Here is a 21,495-nt window from a genome sequence, read left to right as displayed (position 1 = left end):
AAATTTGGAAGGGGGCCGCATGGCCCTCCTCCCAAGGCCTTAATCTGCCCCGGGGACCCCAACCACCGGCGCATGGCCGTTTAAATTGTTTTTTTATTATTCTTTAGGAGGGGGGCTGCGTTGCCCCCCTCCTCAGGCCACTTGTGGCCCCAGGGACCCTATCCCCCGGGGCCGGCCTTTGTTTTTTATTTTATTTTTAAATATATTTATAGAAACACCTAGGACATGCTGGATAAACCGTATGTACCTATCACCATGACGATTTGTGTGATATTCATTAAAAGACGTGCAATGTATTTATACCGCTAGTGAAGCTCTGACGTGTCTGACGCCCTACCGTGCCTAATCCCAGCGCCCCCGCCGGTGGGTACTCTCCAAGTAGACACCCTTGTTTATTTATACAAACATGGGTAGCTATTGACGGGCACATTTAATGCACACCAAGCCATTCAAAGGGGATTCGACAAATTCGACAAACTATGCAAGAACCACCCCTCACGGTTAATAAAACACACCTCCACCGCCGGATGTGTAATACTTTTTATTTTACTCTCTGGAACGGAGATGAACCTCACTTGAGAGTCACAGCGCGCTCCTGGCTGAGCCCAATGCTGTGTTACACCCACCAGTGCCTGCCGAGTGCCACACACCTGTGTTGTATTCCACCAGCTAGTGCGCATGCTATGACACTCTCTAGCCCATATGCACTGTAACAACACCCCGTGAATATGTCATGCCACACTTGCCTTCGCACGGGTTATATTGCCCCATCTAACGTGCCTTCCTCGATGCCTATGTTATAACGCACAGCGCTATGCCATACATATTACAATCTGGGATCCATATCTTTGTCACAGTGCATATGCAACGTTATGCTCCCCAGCACATAGTGTTGTGTAACCTAATTAGTCTCTAAAGTTGTAATATAAACTGCCCTGTGCATAATACACTCCAAGGCGCATATCGCATAGCACGCGCTAGTGCCTGTGCTATCTCGCACTCTCCAATGAATCTGTCATTGCGCACAATGTGTTGCATATTATATTTCACGCCTGGTTCATCTTATATCACACTTTTTGGTGCATAGTTTATACCATACACTATATCTAGTTTTCATTTTCAATCGTGCTCTCAGGACTATGTTCTATGTAACACTGCGTTCACCTACCCTTTTCATGGGCATTACATTTTGCGATGGGGGGGGTGGAGGGTCAGGGGGTGTTTCTGCCAAGTGAGCCCGGAGTCAGTCTCAAACGTCCTCTTCTTCCTGAATAAAAGTGAGGTTATGCTGCATACTTTTTCATATTTTAAGTAGTTCGCACAGACGCACATTTTAAAAACAATAAAGTTCCTAATACCCACCTTCTCTGAACAGTTAGCTTGCTGCCCCATCCACCTCCTCCCTATCCTCTGTTGTCTGAATCCCCCAAATGCGATGCAGTGCACGCTATGAAATTTGTTTTATTAATGTATATGTTAACTTACCTGTAAACCTCTGTAATCCATAGTTTACTACCCCCCACCCTGCCCCTCCCCCTCCCCCTGTCACCGCCCTGCAGTTACTCCTACTACCGACCGCGGCTGCCTTGTTGGATGTACATGTTTTACTGAGAATGTCAGACTTCATTCTCACATGACTGAGAGAGATAATGTGAATTTACAGAAAATATGCTCTCAGTTTAGCTTATAGATCACCTTCCAAACCTCTGTGGGAAAAGCATGAGAAAATAGTTTTCTCTCAAACATGATTCATGATATCACAGCAGAAGGCTTTTTCACATGGTAAAATCACCTTAGAATACGCCACAATTCCTAAAATGAGTATGGTACCATCAACAAATGATTTATAATGTAACTAAAGTCTTAAAACCGTCTAACTGCAATGCTTTTTAATGAGGTGCTATCATGTATATTGGTCCCAAAATGGCTGCCCACACTTCTTGGATGATGTACTGACAGCCAATCCGATCTCACGATGAGATGTGTGGTTAGGCTTCGCCCAGATATATGTGATTTTGATTTTCTCAGGAACTACTCAACGGATTTACACCATTTAAGCAAAAGGCACGACTCAAGGTCTACCTTTCTGCCAAATTTGGTGTAATTCCGTTCAGCAGTTCGGGCTGCAGCTTAAAGGTCCTATGGGAAATTGCATGGGGAAAACATGTTTTGGGACCCCCCTTTTTTCTCAGCCTTCCGCTACACGAATCATCCCGAGACTTTCAGGATAGGATAGGAGCGGACCGGAGCTGGCCAAAAGTTTTGAAAATTTCGCGAAGATTCGTCAACGGGCGCCAAAGTTATTCCAAATAGAATGTTGCGGAATTCCTATGGAAAATAGGTCCTAACTATAACTACCTACTGGCGACCGCCAGTAGGTAATCTATATATCTCTATATCAACGCTCCTTTTCCATAAAGAAACACGCCGCACTCACGGGACCCCTTTAGAGATGCTTTAATAACAAGGACGCGTTTCGGCATTCTGCCTTCTTCTGCTTGTTTTCAAATCGGCACAACCTGTCATGATAGCTTTTTAAACAGGTAACTTACGCCGAAACGCGTCCTTGTTATTAAAGCATCTCTAAAGGGGTCCCGTGAGTGCGGCGTGTTTCTTTATGGAACAGGAGCGTTGATATTTTGTATGAATCCACCACCATACTTGCTGCACCCGTCCGTAAGAGTGCGAATATTGCCATAAGGTGGAACAATGGAGCTGTGATATAGATATATACAAAACCTGTGAATATTCGAAGAATTTAATAAAAATATTTACTTGTCCATGGGGTGACTAATTATGACAGCAATCTCATGTAAGTGTTCTGATATAGCCTCTCTGATTATGCCAGGGCTCAAACCATAGTAGTGTTTGACTCCTAGCAATCCTCTTATATTGCCACGTTTCAGTAGATCTACATACTGGGGCTGAAGGTAGTGGTAAGCAGTAGTTTTGCAGCGTGAATCTTTCTGGATTCACTATGCTGTGCATTATTCCGCGATCTTGTGGTTGGGTCCGGATTCGTAGTCTTTTCTTTGTTTTTTTTTTTTGTTTTTTTTGTAGCCCAGGTGGGCGTCGACGTCCACCATTTGGTGCACCTCCCGTGACGTCGTCGTGCTTCCTGCGGAAGTCCCACCTTTGGGGAGCCATCTTCAGATTCTTTTTTCCGCCGTTGGGTCTGGATCGTCATCGGGAAGCTCCAGAAATTCACTCGGAGGAAGAAGGAAGAAAAGCGAGTTTCATCGATAGAATCAAGAGAAGACATCAGGAATAGAACAGATTTCATCAGGAGCGCGAAGAAAGAGGACCAGCGAGCTTTTTTTCTTCGACAGCCTTGGAGAATGCACGCTTAGAGACCCTGAGCGAAATGGACAAAACGCCATTCAAGTTCTGCCCAAACTGCCACCACAAGTTCGCGCAGAAAGACCAGCATCCGGTCTGCAACCTCTGCCTACCGGTGGATCACCAGAGTATCGACTGCAACGCCTGCTCAGCCTTCGCGCCGAAGACACTCAGGGTGAGAGAGAGGCAGAGAAGAGCCAACGCCAACATGGATGGCAAAGGGAAACCCCCGACACTCTACGAGCTGGGCCTCGACACGGACGACGAGGACAACGTCGCCGAGACAGCCGAAAACTTCACGGTCGTAGAGACCGACAAGAAAAAAGAAGACGAGGTAAGAGAATCGTCGAGCGCAAATCAAAAAACACCTCAAACACGAGGGTGACTCGAGAAACTGAGTCAAGGTCCACGAAGGGAGCCCCGGCGCCGAAAACTTCGACGTCCAAAGGGGGAACTTCGGACAAAAGGCCCAGCGGATCCTTACAAAAGGACTCCCTGGTGCAGAAAGACGCCGAAAGGCAAGGGTCGTCGAAATCATCCCATGAAACGGGCCGATCGACGCAGAAAGAACGTTCGACGTCGACGCAAGTTTCATCGAAAAGACCCGCGGTCGACGCCGAAAGCATCTCCGAAATGGAGAAAAAGAAGAGGCGGCTCGAGGCCGAAATGGAGAACATCCTTCAAAGGAAGAAGGAGTTCGACGCCAGGATGAAGGAATTCAAGATTCCAACGGTTTCATCGGCGGACGTCGTCGAGGTCGAAGACGAGTTCGACGCCGAAGGGCTGACAAGGGATCTCGAAGAAGAAGAGGAGCCCTATTATGAGGGAGAAGCCGAGGAAGAAGACCAACAGTCGTTCTACGAATCGGCGGCATCTACCAGCAACGACGTCGAATGGCACGATCTCGACACCGAAAACCCGGAGGAGCCCGTGGACACGTACCCCTCGAGGCCTTCGCCACCCGACGACATCGGGGTGTACAATATGGTGGTGAAGAGCGCAGCAATGGCCTTCGGCGTCAAACTCGACGAAGAGAGGCCGAAAGCCGATTTTCTCGTCGAAACACTGCTCCCCATCCAGACTAGGAGTCAGTTCCTCCCCATGCTACAAAGCGTGATGAACCAGGGGAGAGAAGCCTTCAAGGAGCCTGCCACCTGCCGGTCGATCACGCCCAGGACAGAGAAGAAATATAAGCACTCCTCCCTGGACCCACCTTACATCAAGGGTAGCGTCACCGCAGACTCCATCATAGCCTCCACGGCCAGGAGAAGGGCCAACGTTCCAGCAACCTCGGGCCCACCTCCGGATAAAGAGAGCAGGAGGATCGACCTCACAGGCAGAAAGGTCGAGAGGAACGCCGCAATGCACTGGCGCATGGCGAATTCGAATGCACTCCTCAATAGACACCAATACCAACACTGGGATGAGATGGGGGAGCTAGTAAAGCACCTCCCCGAAGAATACCGTCCGAGAGCCTCTCACCTGGTAGATGAAGGCAAGAACATCGCCAACTCCTGTATAAAGACGGCGTTGGATGGGGCAGAGACTTCAGCAAGACTCATGGCCATAGGGGTCACAGAGAGGCGGCATGCATGGCTAAGAATCTCGGGATTCAAACCGGAAGTGCAGAACAACATCCTTGGCACCCCCTTCAACGGAGAGACACTGTTCGGAGCAACGGTGGACGAAAAGCTCACCCAGCTCAAGAAGGAAAACGAGACAGCGAGGTCCATGGGGGCCCTACAGCTGAGGGGAATGAGACGAGGAAATCCCTCGAGGAGACCCTACGGTAGGGGTGGAAGCCAACAGGGGACGTCGCACCAGGCGTTCCAACAAGTTCAGCAGGGCGAAGGTCACGGACAAAGTCAGCAGAAGCAAAGCTGGCAATATCAACCTCGGGGCCAGTCCTTTCGCGGGAGAGGGAACGGACGTGGCCAAAGGAGGAGAGGGGGCGATCAGCCCTCCTCGAAGTGACTCAGCACGCAAGAAGACGCCTACCCTCGTCAGGTCCCCAAGGGTGAGGCGCAAAAAAGTGTCATCAGGGGGAAGAGAAGATTCAAGAGCCTACGAGCATACGACACCAGTAGGCGGAAGGCTGAGGTTCTACCTTCAGGAGTGGCGGCGTATAACCACAGACAAGTGGATACGGAACATCGTGCAGTACGGATACTGCGTAGACTTGGAGAAAAGACCTCCAAACAGGAAGCCGAAGGGAAGACAGAGATCGGCCCAAGAACTGGCAATACTCAGAGAAGAAACGCGGAAACTCCTACAAAAGGGAGCCATAGAGACAGTGCCGTTCAGGGAACGCAACAAAGGGGTCTACTCAAACTACTTCGTGGTTCCGAAGGTAGACGGGGACCTCAGACCCATACTGGACCTCCGTTACCTAAACAAGTTCGTCAGAACGCAAAGGTTCAAAATGACTTCACTGCAGGAGGTACTGCCACAGATAAGAGAAGGGGACTTCATGGTCACCGTGGACCTCAAGGATGCCTACCTTCACATCCCAATAAACAGAAGGCACAAGGGCCTTCTAAGATTCAACATCGAACAGGAACACTACCAGTTCACAACCCTGGCCTTCGGATTAAAATCAGCGCGGAGGGTCTTTACAAAATGCCTGTCGGCGGTAGCGGCACACCTACGAAAGCAGGGAATACACGTATACCCCTACTTGGACGACTGGCTGGTCAAGGCAAACTCACGCGAGAAGTGCGAGAGGCACGCAAAACGCGTAACAGACACCCTCACAAATCTGGGATTTTCCATCCACTGGGGAAAATCATCGCTGGAACCGGAACAGGTAAAGATTTTCCTGGGGGCAAAGATCAACTCCCTCAACAGTACAGTAGTGCCCAGCGACAGGAGGACAGATGCTCTACTGAAGGAGACGCAGCTCTACCAGAAGGGGCGAGCTCTGACAGTGAGGGCGGTGAGCAAGATGATGGGGATGATGGCGTCCTGTATCCAGCTGGTGCCGAATGTTCGCCTGCACATGAGACCATTCCAGGAATGGCTGCAACAGCAATGGTCACAAGCAAACGGAAGTTGGGAGGATCTAGTGGTTGTTACGCACGCAGTGCAGGAGGAGATAACTTGGTGGAACAGAGACAACATAACAACGGGGAGAAGCCTGACACCACCAAGCCCAACAGTGACCATTACCACGGACGCATCGCAGAAGGGATGGGAGCGCACATGGACAACCTCAGAGTGAGGGGTCTATGGGCTCCAGCAGACGCGGTCCGCCACATCAACTACCTCGAGTTGAAAACGATACTGCTAGCCCTGAAGGCATTCCAGAGACACCTGTTCGGCCAGAGGGTGTTGGTACAGACAGACAACACCACGGCGATGTTCTACATCAACAAGCAAGGGGGGACACAGTCGTTTCCACTCTCATCCCTAGCTCAGGAGATTTGGAGATGGGCCATACCTCTCAAGATAGATCTACTGGCAATTCACCTACCAGGGAAGGACAATGTGGAGGCAGACTGGCTGAGCAGGCAGACCTCAGCATCGCACGAGTGGGAGCTCAATGGCCAGGAAACGGAGAAAATCTTCCGGAGATGGGGGACTCCCACAATAGACCTATTTGCAACACGCCACAATGCAAAATGCCAAAGCTTCGCGTCCAGTCAACCAGATCAGCAATCCAAGGGAAATGCCCTATGGATAAGCTGGTGGAGGACATTTGCCTACGCCTTTCCACCGATACCCCTGTTGCACAGAGTGCTCGACAAGTGCAGAACCAGCAACATGACTCTGATCCTGGTGGCTCCACAGTGGGCGAGGCAGACATGGTTCTCACAGATTCAAGAAATGGCGCAAGGCAATCCGTACAGGTTCGAGAGGAGAAAAGACCTGCTCTCAATGCAAAACGGGGAGGTCCTGCACCCAGAGCCAGAGACCCTCAACCTAGCAGCATGGCTCCTGAAGACCTAGAGTTCGCACACCTAAGGTTACCTCAGAGCACTATGCGAGTGCTACGGGAGGCAAGGAAACCTACTACAAGAAAGTGCTACAGCGCAAAGTGGAAGAGATTCACGGTGTGGTGCAGGGAAAAGGGCCTGCAAAACAGAATGACAAGAGACTCAACTGTGCTGAGGTACCTCACACACCTTCTAAAGAGTAACCTCTGCTCGAGCTCCCTAAGGGTACACCTAGCAGCGATCGTTGCCTACACCAGAGGTGAGAAGGGTGGAAGTTTCTTCACCTCGCAGGTGGTGACGAGATTCATGGAGGGAGCCAAAAGAATGGCACCCCCGAAAAGGTTGCCGCCGCCGGCATGGAATTTAAACGTGGTTCTGACGGAGCTCATGAAGGCGCCGTTTGAACCCATTCACAGGGCCACTCTACAAATGTTGACGATGAAAACTGCCTTTCTAGTGGCCATAACCTCACTACGCAGGGTGAGCGAGCTTCAAGCACTAACGCTACAGGAGCCCTACATTCAAATTCACAAAGACAGGGTAGTCCTGAGGACGGACCCACACTTCATGCCCAAGGTAGTGTCGGCGTTCCACATGAATCGGAGTATCCAGATACCGAGTTTCTTCCAAAACCCGACTACAAATGCAGAAAAGGCCCTGCACACCCTCGATGCCAGAAGAGCGGTGATGCACTACATTGAAAGAACCAAGGAACTCAGGAAGTCGAAGCAGCTGTTTGTGTCCTTTGCTACTAGCTTCATGGGTAGACCAGTGACCAAGGGCACCATCGCTAGGTGGATTGCCCTCACTATTCAATTCTGTCACAAACAGGCTGGACAGGAGCTAACGGAGGGGCCCCAAGCTCACTCCACAAGGAAGAAGGGGGCCACAGTTGCCTTCCTGGCAAACACGCCCATCCAAGACATTTGTCTCGCAGCAACTTGGGCATCTGTGCACACGTTCACAAAGCACTACTGCGTGGACATTCAAATGAATAAGGAAGCACAGGTCGGACAGAAGGTGCTACAACACATTTTCAACGACCAGCGATCATCTTCCACCCAGCCACCACAAAAATAGGAAAACCGCTACAAAGTCTATGCACAGCATAGTGAATCCAGAAAGATTCACGCTGCAAAACGAAAAGTTTCTTACCTGTCGGTGTAGTTTTGCAGCTTGAAGATCTTTCTGGATTCACTAGCGAACCCACCCACCTCCGCCAGGAAGATGAGGCTGGAGGAAGAGGGGGTGAAATGGATAGGATCAAAGAAGTGGAAACGTACAGAAATATGGACAAAAGGATTAATCAATCGCCTAGGGTTTAAAAAAAAAAAAAAAAAAAAAAACAGGGAAAAAAGAACCCGAAGATGGCGCCCCAAAGGTGGGACTTACGCAGGAAGCACGACGACGTCACGGGAGGTGCACCAAATGGTGGACGTCGACGCCCACCTGGGCTACAAAAAAAAAAAAAAAAAACCAAAGAAAAGACTACGAATCCGGACCCAACCACAAGATCGCGGAATAATGCACAGCATAGTGAATCCAGAAAGATCTTCAAGCTGCAAAACTACACCGACAGGTAAGAAACGTTTCGTTCCAGGGTTGGCATGCCCTTTTGAGTCTGTTTAGACCTACTAAAGTGCATGTTTTGAGGGTTTTCAACAACTCTTCTCTAATCTTTTCCCATACTGAGAAATGTTGGAAATTTACTCCTGACAATGGCAGATGTAAACCTTTTTCCAGAGTTTGGGAAAAAAGTGGTTGGCGGGAAAGTGAACTTGCAAACATTCAGATTTTCGCATGAGCAAATCTACACATGCATATTTCCTCATGCTAAAATGCAGTTCACAAATATTTTCTAGGAGAACTATTTCTTGCCCCACGTCTGTTAATTCTTGTGAATTCACGAAAGCTGTATAGCTGCACTTAATGCAACAATGTATATCATGGGTGCACTTTTGAGACTTTCTTTAATAATTGGGCCCCTAATTTGGTCTTGCGTTAACCATGACCTTTTGTGTTTATTAAAATTCTGTCTCTCTCTATGTATCGTCTGGCTTCACTGTGAGTGACCACATTCTGCTCTTTCACAAGAAGCATATCGGCACACAAATTTCACAAGGAGCATATCGGCACACAAAGTAGTTTAGTTCGTTGCCAGTAACTACTGTGGCAGTGTGTGCTTTTTGAGACCAAAAACAATTTTTGCTTTTGCCAATGTTTGTTATAATGGTGTGGGCCGGGCAGCTCTCACACCAATAAGGTTTTACAAAAACCATGCCAAAACAAGTCACACATTCCCATAATCTTATTGAAAGTGGTTACACTGATTTTTCATTATGAATATTTTTGGGAAATACTAGCGTGCATCAACACATTTTACTAAATGATGCTGCAAAGAAATGGTACCTGAAATCTTACAGTAGTTTTGCTTAATGTTTTTTTCCCTGCTTTCAATTTTATATGAACATTTTATTTTGAAAGCAAAGAATCCTCAATCTTGCTTTCAAGCTTCTGCAAATATTTGCATCTAATCAGAAAGCATTCAGGAAGCATTATACATAGCCTCATATTGCTAAACTTTGAAAACGTGCGTACACTTTTTTTATACTGGAACCACTGTCAGTAGTGCAGTCAGAGCTTACAACATTTACTTAGAGCACTCACCCAAATAATAAAGGCTTTCAATTAATGAACCATAAATACAAGCTTGAACAGCATTAACACATGGACACAAATATTACCTTAATTGCAGACAGTTACCTTCCCTGATCCATAATGTGGTACTGCAAACTAGCAGCCAAAGGGTTTGTGCTGTAGGGGGTTGCTCATACTTGTCCCAAGGACAAAATACACATGAATACTTGTTGCCCTTTACACCAAGCAATATGTCCTGGATGTCGAACTATAGGAATTCCACATCCCTGCACAAATATAGGGCTGGTATGTTCATAGTCTGGTATAATAAGAAAGGAGTCCTAATCAAAGACTTGCTATAATCGAAAACCCTACTTAATATGAACCCCGGTATAGGCAAAAAACTATCATCACTGGTTTGATTTAGTCAGAACCCAGTCTTAATTTTCCAGCTCAGTGCATGGTATTGAATGGGACAAGCTGAGTTTTTTTTTTAACCAACAGGTAGACTCCTGAACCTTCTCATCCCTTGGACAAGTAGATAGTTGATAAAATTCTACACCCCTGATTATTCTGCAGAAGATACGTAGAGGGTTGGGTAGCAGATCCTGATCAAGGTAGCTAGGCAAGGAAACTGGTTATATAACAGCAGTTGGCAGTTGAATCTGGGCCTATAAAAGGCTTCTTAATTCTGGGTCTACGAAAGGCTTCTTAATCATTTGGGTAATTAGGGCTTTTAAGATTATCTGTCATATTTTGTCCTTTTTATAGCAGAGAATTCATCAAGTGTGTTCAAACAGACCTATTTCTGAAATAGGAGTGGGCTCAGTAAACTTGAACATGAGGATTTTTGTTTTGTCAGTGGAAGAGTTTTGTGAGATCATCATTTAATTTCTGAGATGGCACTATTGGGAGAGGTTGGGATAGATGGGTTGATATGCCCTCGTGTTCTTTGACGAGTTATTTGGTTGAGTTGCCCACTTTCTTTATGTGGGTTTGGATATTTTGTGTGAAATGCATATTTGTAGCCCCCTTTTTTAATAAGATAGGGTGAAAGATCCATTGAGATTCATTGTAATATCCCTCTGAGGCGGAAAGCCGGAGGTTAGAGCGTATGAATTGGTTTTTAAAACAAATTGATCTTTGCTATTAGCGCTTGCACTCGCTATTTTAAACTGGCTTCTGGCACTCACCCTGCTCGGCTGCTTCGCCCACTCCTCGCGTTCACGGCGCTGGAGGCTGGGCTTGCCGCTGCTGGGTTCCAGGGTCTGGTCGCACCTGCGCTGGGATTGCCCCGCCCAGTTGACCTATTTAAATCTGCACTTTTCCCCCGCTCGCACTAGATTCATTGTAATATCCCTCTGAGGCGGAAAGCCGGAGGTTAGAGCGTATGAATTGGTTTTTAAAACAAATTGATCTTTGCTGTTAGCGCTTGCACTCGCTATTTTAAACTGGCTTCTGGCACTCACCCTGCTCGGCTGCTTCGCCCACTCCTCGCGTTCACGGCGCTGGAGGCTGGGCTTGCCGCTGCTGGGTTCCAGGGTCTGGTCGCACCTGCGCTGGGATTAGCCCCTCCCTCCTCAACCCCTACATAATGCAGACCCAGCTCCGACGGCGCAGCGGGCGGGCGCAGCGGGCGCCGAAGGCAAGCCCGTCTGCGCCCGTCGTCCCGAAACTCTGCACCTGTGGGCCCCGCCACTGACCATTTAATATCCTATACCCCGACGAAGCTCCACAGCCTTAATGTTGCCTCTTCTTCCTGTTCTTCGCTGGATTGCTCTGACCCGGCCCCCTTCAGATGCGCGCACTGCAATTTCGTCCCCACTGGCTCTTTTCCCACTCATCTACTACGCCCCTCTCCCTACAAGTTCTGGAGTATTAATTGCCGTTCCCTGCCCAAGCATAATGAACATATTTTTGATTTTCTATCTTCCACCCAGCCTGATGCTATGTTCTTGACGGAAACCTGGCTTCAGGCGACCTCCGGTCCTGACATTGCATGTGCCTTGCCACCCGGCTATGTTATTGTCAGGCAAGACAGAGCGTCCGGCAAAGGCAGGGGAATCGCGATTATTTTTAAAGACATTTATTTTGGCTCTCTGGATGCTGTTCCTTTGCCTCATTGCGAAGCCGCACTTTTTAAGCTAGTGGTTTCTCCACGATTAACCTTATCAGGTTTACTCATTTACCGTCCCCCTGACAAACCCACACAGTGGTTAACCTCATTTACAGATCACATCGCCCCCTTTTTTATGAAGGCAGCTAATTTTACTATTGTAGGAGACCTAAATCTCCATCTAGAGGACCCTCTGAATCGATTAAGTGGCTCACTTTTATCCGACTGTGAAGCCATCAATCTAATACTACTTAACAAGGGTCCCACTCATCAGGCTGGGCACCTACTTGACCCTGTCCTCTCTAACATTCCGCTTGACTGCACCTATCCTGCTCTTCCCCTTGACTGGTCTGATCACTTTGCCATCCATTTCACACTACCTGCTGACCTCAATAGGTGTTCGCCTCCTCTCGAGAAGATTTCTCACTCTAGAGCCTGGTCTAAACTTGACATCCTGGCCTTTAACGCCTCTTTGATGGCCAGCTGCCCAGACATCAATCTCGAGTGCAATGCCTTGGCTCAGGAAGTGTCACATTGGCTTACATCTAACATAGATCACCACCTTCCATTGCGCCGCAGGCCACCTACCCCCCATCTTGTTCCCGCCCCTTGGTTTACCGATGCCTTAAAAATCACTAAATCTAAGTGCAAACATCTGGAGAGGCTATGGCGGAAATCATATTCGAGTAATGACAAACTAATCTATCGTGCAGCACTCAGGCTATACCATCAAGCCTGCCGAAAAGCAAAGGCACTCTTTGTCTCTCAGTCCATTGCTAAGGCTATAAATCGACCTAAAGCCCTATTCGCCATGGTCAAGAAACTGGCTGGCTCTAACACTGCCCCCAAACCTCCTGTGCTTGGAGAAGCGCAATGCAATGAAATAGCTGACTTCTTTCTATCTAAAGTCGAAGCCATTTAAAATACACTGTCCCCCATCCCCCATGTCCATGTGTTTAACCCCTCCACTCAGGCTCTATCGACTCCATCAGCTCAGGACACATTGCTTTCCAAATGGCCTCTGCTGGATGCTAACTCACTGTCAGCCTGTCTCGCCAAAGTTAATTCAGGCTCCCCCTTGGATCCCATTCCACCGAACATCCTCCGTCAATTTTCTTCCGATGCTCTCCTGATTATTCAAGAACTTCTTAACTCTTCTCTACGGGAAGCCATTGTCCCAGACGATTGGAAAAGGGCTTTGGTGGTGCCCCTTCTGAAGAAACCTGGCGCCGACCCTAAAATTCTCGCCAACTTTCGGCCCATTTCCCTACTGCCCATGTTCTCTAAGATCCTGGAGCGTCATGTCAACCTACACCTCACTTCACACGTGGAGTCCAGTGGGTTTTTACATCCTTCCCAATCTGGCTTCCGCGCCCAATTTTCCACTGAGACCACTCTGTTGGGGGTCACCGAGAACCTTCGTTTGCATCTCGATCACGGCCAGACTACGGCGCTTATTCTTCTGGATTTAAGCGCCGCTTTCGATACGGTCTCATATTCCATTCTTCTGAAAGTTCTGAGATCTGCAGGGGTGTCGGGCTCGGCCCTCGACTGGCTGTCCTCGTTTTTAGACCATCGCACCTTTCAGGTGGTCTCGTCTGGCTCCTCTTCCTCGGTTCGTTCATCAGCGCACGGGGTCCCGCAGGGGTCCTCGCTGAGCCCACTGCTTTTCAACATGTATGTGAAGCCCCTTGCCTCCATCGTCGAAGACTCTGGTCTCTCCCTATATTCATACGCCGATGACACCCAGATCATTTTCTCCCTCTCCTCTGCGACTGCTGATTCTCCTTCCACTCTCAAACTTGGACTTGGGCGAGTCGCCGACTGGATGCAGACTAATCTCCTGAAATTAAACGGAGATAAAACTGAAGTGCTCATCCTGGGCAAGCAAAAACATCTCTGGGGTCCTTTACATTGGCCGGCTGAAATGGGTCCTGTACCTATTCCAGTGACTCATGCCCGCAATCTCAGTTTTATAGTGGATGATTCTCTCTCTATGTGTCAGCAGGTGGTGAAGGTAGCGTCCACCTGTTTTTCCATCTTGGGTTGGCTACGTAAAATTTTAGGGATGCTCCCAGAAGGTTCCAGACGCCAGGTGGTCCAGGCCTTGGTCACCTCTCGCCTGGACTATGGCAATGTATTATATCTTGGCATCACTCAGAAGCTTCAGCGAAAACTTCAGCTGGTACAGAACTCTGCAGCTCTCCTCCTCTGTAAGGTCCCGTGGAAATCCGCAATCTCCCCTTTTCTCAATGATCTTCATTGGCTTCGCATTACTCACCGAATCAAATTTAAGGCCCTCTGCTTCTTGCATAAAATTAAGCAAGGGTGCGCTCCTGGCTATCTCATGGCCTTGGCTCAACCTTATTCCCCCTCTCGCACTCTCAGATCGTCCACTCAAGGCAATTTTAGGACCCCTCGTTTCAAACTGTCCAGAATGGGCGGCTGTTCTTTTTCCTGTATCGCCCCCAAACTGTGGAACTCTCTCCCGTCCACACTGAAATTGGAACCATCTCTCATCAAATTCCGCAAGGACTTAAAAACCTGGCTCTTCTCCGCACAACTTCTTTGATGTACTCTATGAATCTACTGGCGCCGGGAGACCCCTTGTGGGTAGCTGTGCGCCTTATAAATTCAATACAAAATACAAAAGATCGGGGGGATGTTCAGTTTTTCCACCATCTTCCTATTATGCTCTAATGTAACATTTCCTAAGGTTTGGTACATTTCTATAAATTATCATTTTAGCACATTTTCTCCTTTAGCCTTGCAGTTAGTTTGGGAGGCCCATTTCATGAAGGCTGATGGTCATGCTTTCAGATAAGAGCCTTCAGTGATGTTATTATGATTTATGAATGATGATGAAATCTTTTGCGGCTGTGATGTATCCTGGATGGTGATGTTAGCAGAATCTCCAAGACTAGGTATTGTCTGTGTATCCTCTGCGGTAGTAATGGGTAATTTTTCTGGTGGGACTGTCAGTTAAGATCCTGATGCTGAGCCTCCTTAGTAGAAGAGCAGGACATAAACTTGTCGATGGATGTGTAGCGGACATCCCACTAAGTTGAGGTATATGGAAGCTCCTACTTGATTGAAGTGCAGGGGATAGAGTATTTTGGTAGCTGAATTCTCTGAAGTCCTTGAGGTCATTTGACTAGCCCTACCTTGCTAGCAGAACCCTCAGAAATGACCGTTTCCTTGTGTTCATGCTTGTCTCTTTCTCTCCTCTGAAGGCTCTGCACCCCGCAACACAATGTTCCCACATACTGGAGGAGGCAATTGGAGGGCCAGCGTATTCCCTCCGGATGAGAGCAGACCCCACCCCAGGGATGTAAGTATCTTGTCATGCAACAGGGAGTGAAGAATGTGAAAAATGAATTGAGGGAAATATGAGAATGGATATGGATGTTTTCCAGTGTAGGCATACATGAGATTGGCATCCGGGATATTTAACCTGATGAGGAATGCCTGAAAAGGGCATAAGACTATGTTGTGGCGAAAATGGAGGAATAGGGTTGTAGAGTGGGTTCAAACTGCAACAAAAGGGTATAGGGAACGGGTGAGTATAGTGAAGAATACGCACTATAGGTAAAACTTAATATGGGGACGACTGATATGTGAGATCAAGTTATAATGTAGGATGACGAAAGGGGCAGATGGGGACACGTGAACATAAATTTGTGATGTACAAGAATTTGGGATGATTGAAAGTATGGGATTGAGGGATGCATTGGATGTGGGACAGGTGTGAATGTAATGTGGTGTGCAGAGATGAAGGGCATGTCAGACTGGAGGAATGAAAGATATGTGCGAGGGGGGAATTAAGGACCCTTGACAGTGGAAGGACGAAGGACCAATGAGAATCGAAGGATGAAGGACCAACAAGAGTCTAGGTATGAAAGAACCATGAGAATTTGAGAGCTGGTGACTTTTTTGTGAATGGGCTGAGCAATGGGGCAGTGGGAAGAGGGATATGAGACTATGGAAATAAATAAAAGTAAAATGCAAAACAACTAATCTATTTAAAAGCTACTTCAATCATGACCGTATATAAATAACATGCTCACTAAGAAATAATGAACTTGTTTTACAGCAGCTGTACAGTGCATTCTCTCTATGGAGTTTTGAATTAGATTCCTGAAGTAGTGCTCTTTGTTTAAGACATTATATATTGGATCGGCGCCCGCAGTGTAATGGGTAACAGCACCCCATGTTCTGGAAAAGTGTTCTGCGTGCCTGATAGATTGATGTAGTCAATGAGGATTAGTAATGTTTCCTTGTCTGTGTATCCCGTGTGTACATCTGATTAGGAAAATTCCTAACAGGATTTCATGGATGACATTGGGGACCTCTTCAGAAGCCTTCATGATTCCTTTCAGATAATAAAGCAGACGGTAGCATGGGACTCAAGTTAACAAGCACCAATATATTCAATCATACCTCCATAGGTAAGCAAGTAATACACAATAACAAGTTTGTGTAGCGCCATTGGTTTTCTTAAGTTAGTTTAAGGAGTGCCTCACTATAGTGCTGCCTCCAACAGCTCATTGATTTATTACATTGTCTCGTGTATTTTTTCTCCATGTTAATTTCCATAATTGATAGAAAAACCAGGGACATCACATAAAATGGTAATAGGTGTGTGTTTTTTGTTATTGCATATCTCTGGAAATACTCATCGATTTCTTCAGCCACGATCCCTCGATGCGTCGATTCTTTCAGCGGCAACAGGTGCTGTGTCGGTTTCAACGGCGGTGCAGGGAGATTCTTCGCTCACCATGGAGTTGCGTCGAAAAACTGTCGCAAGAAGAGCGATGCGTCGATTTTCTTGTTATGTTGCTTTCCAGCTCCCAGCAGCAGAAACAACCTGCAGAGGCCCCAGACAGTCACAGGCACCTCTTGGCAGGTCACAACTCCCAACAAGAAAGTTCAGGGGAGCTGGGGGTGAAGTCTTTGTGTTCTTGAGACTTCAAAACAGGAGGCAAGCTCTACTCAAGCCCTTGGAGACTTTCCTCAAGCAGGGGACACAGCACACAGCAAAGTCCTTCTCCTTTCCTTGGTAGAAACAGCATCTGCAGGCCAACCCCAGACACACAGCAAGTGCAGTACTTCTCCTCAGTTTCTTCAGCTCTTCTCCGTGGCAAAGGTTCCTCTTGATTCCAGAAGTAGTCTCAAGTTCAGATGTTTTAGGTCTAATACTTATACCCCAAAATGTCTTTGTTCTCTTTGTGCAAGGGTCTCTGAGCCCAGTCCAAACCAGTTTCGGCCTCTCTGGTGCAGCTGCCCGGCAGGAGGTGGAGACAGCATTGTGTAAGGCAGAGAGGCCCTATTCAGGTGCAAGGGAAATCTCCCACCACTCCAAATGCAGACCGGGCCTATTCAGGTGTTAGTGATAACTCCTCCCCCTACTCTGAATGTAGCCCAGGTCTATTCAGCCCAGCCCAGCCCGACTCATTCAGGAAAGTGGCTGTCTGAGAGAATGCACCGCCCCTGCCCCTGTCACTCCAAAACCAGACAGTCAATACACAAACAGGCCGAGGCACACAGAATGGTTAAGCAAAAAAATGCCTACTTTCTAAAAGTGGCATTTTTAAACACACAATTTAAAAACCATCTTTAATAAAAAGATGTTATTAAATTCCGAGTTCAGAGAGCCTAAACTTTATTTTTCCATCTTTTCTCTATGGGAAGATATGCTTGTTAAACGTTGCAAAGCAATCCTCATTCTGTCCTATGGGGCAAGATAGCCTTCCAATAGTGAAAAACAAAATTGGCTGTATTTCACTATCAGGACCACACACTCACACTTCACATACACTTCACATACACTTCACATACACTTCACATACACTTCACATACACTTCACATACACTTCACATACACTTCCCCCTTCCCACATGGGTACCTTAGGCCTTCCCTAGGGGTGACTGACATGTAAGAAAAGGGAAGGTTAGGGCCTGGCAAGGCGGTGCACTTGCCAAGTCGACATGGTAGTTAACTGCGCGCAGACACTGCAATGGTAGGTCTGAGTTACTGTTTCAGAACTACTCATGTGGGTGGCACAATCAGTACTGCAGGCCCACTAGTAGTATCTGAGTTACCAGCCCCGGCACACTCAGTGCACTTTACTAGGGGCTGACCAGTAAATCAAATATACCAATCAGGGAGAACCAATCGTAATAACAATTTACACAGAGAGCATATGCACTTTAGCACTGATCAGCGGTGGTAAAGTGCCCGGAGTCCTAAAACCAACAATCGGTTCGGAAAAAATAGGAGGAAGAAGCAAAAAGTTTGGAGATAACCCTGCAAAAAGGGCCAAGTCCAACACTCCCCTTTATACTCAACCCAGCGGGTTATATCAACAGAGGCATGAATACACTAAACCTCCAAAGCCATACAGACTGTAGATACCTTGCAACAGCGAAAACTACCAACCTTGTGGAATCAGTCCCTAGAATCCTTAGGGCATCCAAGTGTATCCTCATACCAATGACTTACATAAAGTCACTAACTATAAACACAATCAAATGGTCCAGCACCCAAAATGCAATTCAAGTATTAAACATTGTTATGACACAAGTAATTGTCAACAGGTTATCTTCCATAAGAAAACATGGACTTTCAGCAGAGTTGGTTTTTTCTTCGATCCTTTATTCAGAAATTTCTTTCAAACATGTTAAAACAGACCATAGCCAACGCGTTTCATCCTCGCGGACTTCTTCGGGGCTATAAACAATACATATATATTTATAAAATTAATATACATTATTTACAAAAAATTATTTTTATAATACACTTTATACACTACAAACAGTCATTACATCTTGTTTTATAAAATAAGCAAACCATGTTGTTTCGAGTTTCTTAATTCTTTCTAACAAAGCAATAATTCAACAATTCTTTTAACATGTAAAATAAGGCAAAAAGGCTTCTAATATAGCTCCTTCTTTCGCCCATTCTTATTCGTCTTATATAGGATCTTGATCACTCTGCTGATTTCAATGTTAAAAAGGAACAGTTTTATACTACATTCCTAAGGCATATCATTTTCTTACATTTATGTATATTTTTTGCATGAATATTTTTAGTCATACTGGAGCATCACAAAACCTTTAGCCATTAACACAGTAGTATCAATTCCATAATCGCTTACCATTAGTTAGTGACTTCATTTTTCTGTGGTCTGTGCTCTACCGATTAAAATTGCAGAATTCTTTCTTTATGGTCTTTTTGTGTACTCTTACGATATCTATCAAAAAAATCATTTATTTTTTTAGAGCACAACACATATATGGCTTGAGTGACATATTGTCAAAGAATATTATTAGTTTTTTACTTTTTTTTCCTCATGGATATTTGGTAAAGTTCACTATCCGTACCTGAGGGGGAGTTATGGCGATTAGATGCTTTGTATTCTTTATTTTCACAGTTCGTTAAATTATTCAATATCAGCCATCCCTCAATCAGTAGTTATCTATCCATTGAAACAAACAGCATTGAGTATGTAACTACTCATATCCATAAACATCACAATCTAATATACATAGGTCTCTTTACCGCATTAAAGAGCATAGTGATTAAAAAAAATACTTGTCTAATATACTCAGCTTTTATAACAATTTCTCAGATAGATAATGTTAATCATTTATCTACAGCGAGATAATTTTAAGTCCCAGTCCCATATTTTTATATGAATATAAGTTAAGCACACTCATAATAAGGCTGCCAGCTCATAAGGTGTCCCTCCATCCTGCTATTAGGTCCAATCTAGTACATATAAGATTCCTCATTATTTCATAAACAAGATGTAATGACTGTTTGTAGTGTATAAAGTGTATTATAAAAATAATTTTTTGTAAATAATGTATATTAATTTTATAAATATATATGTATTGTTTATAGCCCTGAAGAAGTCCGCGAGGATGAAACGCGTTGGCTATGGTCTGTTTTAACATGTTTGAAAGAAATTTCTGAATAAAGGATCGAAGAAAAAACCAACTCTGCTGAAAGTCCATGTTTTCTTATGGAAGATAACCTGTTGACAATTACTTGTGTCATAACAATGTTTAATACTTGAATTGCATTTTGGGTGCTGGACCATTGGATTGTGTTTATGGTTATTTGAAGCGTTTAGCTTCAGGAGATTTAGGGGTTTTGGATCTCCGGTCACTAGCACCATATTTATATAAAACTCTACTAGGGATAGGTGCAATTGTGCTTCGCCCCAAACCCTTTCTTTTTTCGCTTAAATAAAGTCACTAACTATTTTCTTCGATGAGGGCTGTACGCAGGACACATAAACAACAAATGTGCTTTCTGATAGTATCCCTTTCAGGAGATGAAGCAATGAGTATGTAGAATAAGTTCTGATTACATGAGAGGGATATACGCGGGGGCAAGGGATGTGAAGACGGCTACCTGATGCATGAGAGAAAACGACAAGAGTGCGGAGGAAGGTGTGATCGATGGTGCATTTCGGGGAGCAGAAAAGTAGTTCTAGGCAGGAGTAGAGCACAGCAGCTTCAGGAACTCTGCACCCTCGGGGAGCAGTCAAGATTTTGTATTTATATGGATTCATTGGCTTTTATTTTCTTATGTGCAGCAACAGCCCTGTTAGAAATGGGATCTTTAGTTGGCAATGGTTTGCACCTTTGTCCAAGTAGGGACACTTGTTAGTGAGGATAAGGGAGTTACGCCCTTAGACAACTCCTTCTCACCCCCTTGGTAGCTTGGCACGAGCAGACGGGCTTATCTCAGTGTGTAAAGCATTTGTGCACCCATACAGTAATGCAGTGAAAACACTACAAATGGACACCACACCAGTTTAGAAAAATAAGTAATCTTTATCTAAACCAAACAAGACCAAAGTGACAAAACTCCACACAACTTATACCAAGATATCCTCAAAAATAGGTTATTCACACAAATAAAGCTTGTAGCAACAAATAAATCCCCCTGGAGATATTACAACGGCTTGACAGATGGAAATCCAAAGTACGACGCAGACTGTGGAGCTACACAGACCCCCAAAGAACAGTACCTTGGCAAACGATGAAAGCCAAGATGATGCACAGTGTCGGGAAGGTGATGCTTCGTTGGCGCCGTTGGTTCCTTACTACCACAGTGGAGGTGATACCTCTGTTCCTTACAACCCCAGGGGAGGTGAGGCCTCGGTTCCTTACTGCGATGCAGGGGAGGTAAGTCGTCGGCTCCTTACTGTGGGCGGGGGGGTTGTGAGGTGTCTGTTCCTTACTGTTGCCAGGAAGGTGATGTCGCGGTGGCAGCGAGGCGTCTGTTCCTTACGACGGTGCGGTGTCGATGGATTCAGGAAGTCACCCACGTACAGTATCTGCCCGCGATGATGAAGCACTGGCATCGATGAGGTCGGGGCTGCAGTGCGAGTCGGGGCAGTGCGCGTGAGCGTCACAAGCGGTGCCCTCTGCTCTGATGCAGGCAGCGGCCTT

At 46.3% G+C, this 21,495-nt stretch overlaps 1 protein-coding gene across 3 annotated transcripts in view; it reads left to right on the top strand.

Moving 5' to 3' along the window:
- Positions 1-21,495, top strand: part of LOC146871975 (uncharacterized) — a 326,120-nt gene that overhangs the window by 69,849 nt on the left and 234,776 nt on the right. For all 3 annotated transcript variants that reach the window (XR_014981284.1, XM_085652793.1, XM_085652781.1), the window contains exon 2: positions 15,261-15,358. Coding sequence is in view for 2 of the 3 variants with exons in the window: in XM_085652793.1 (XP_085508919.1) it covers positions 15,281-15,358 (78 nt within the window). In the remaining variant the exon portion in view is untranslated. The remainder of the gene's footprint in view (positions 1-15,260; positions 15,359-21,495) is intronic.

This window comes from Triturus cristatus, chromosome 1_1, assembly GCF_964204655.1.
Source record: "Triturus cristatus chromosome 1_1, aTriCri1.1, whole genome shotgun sequence".
Lineage (NCBI taxonomy): Eukaryota > Metazoa > Chordata > Amphibia > Caudata > Salamandridae > Triturus > Triturus cristatus.
This window is presented reverse-complemented; position numbering and strand designations above follow the sequence as displayed.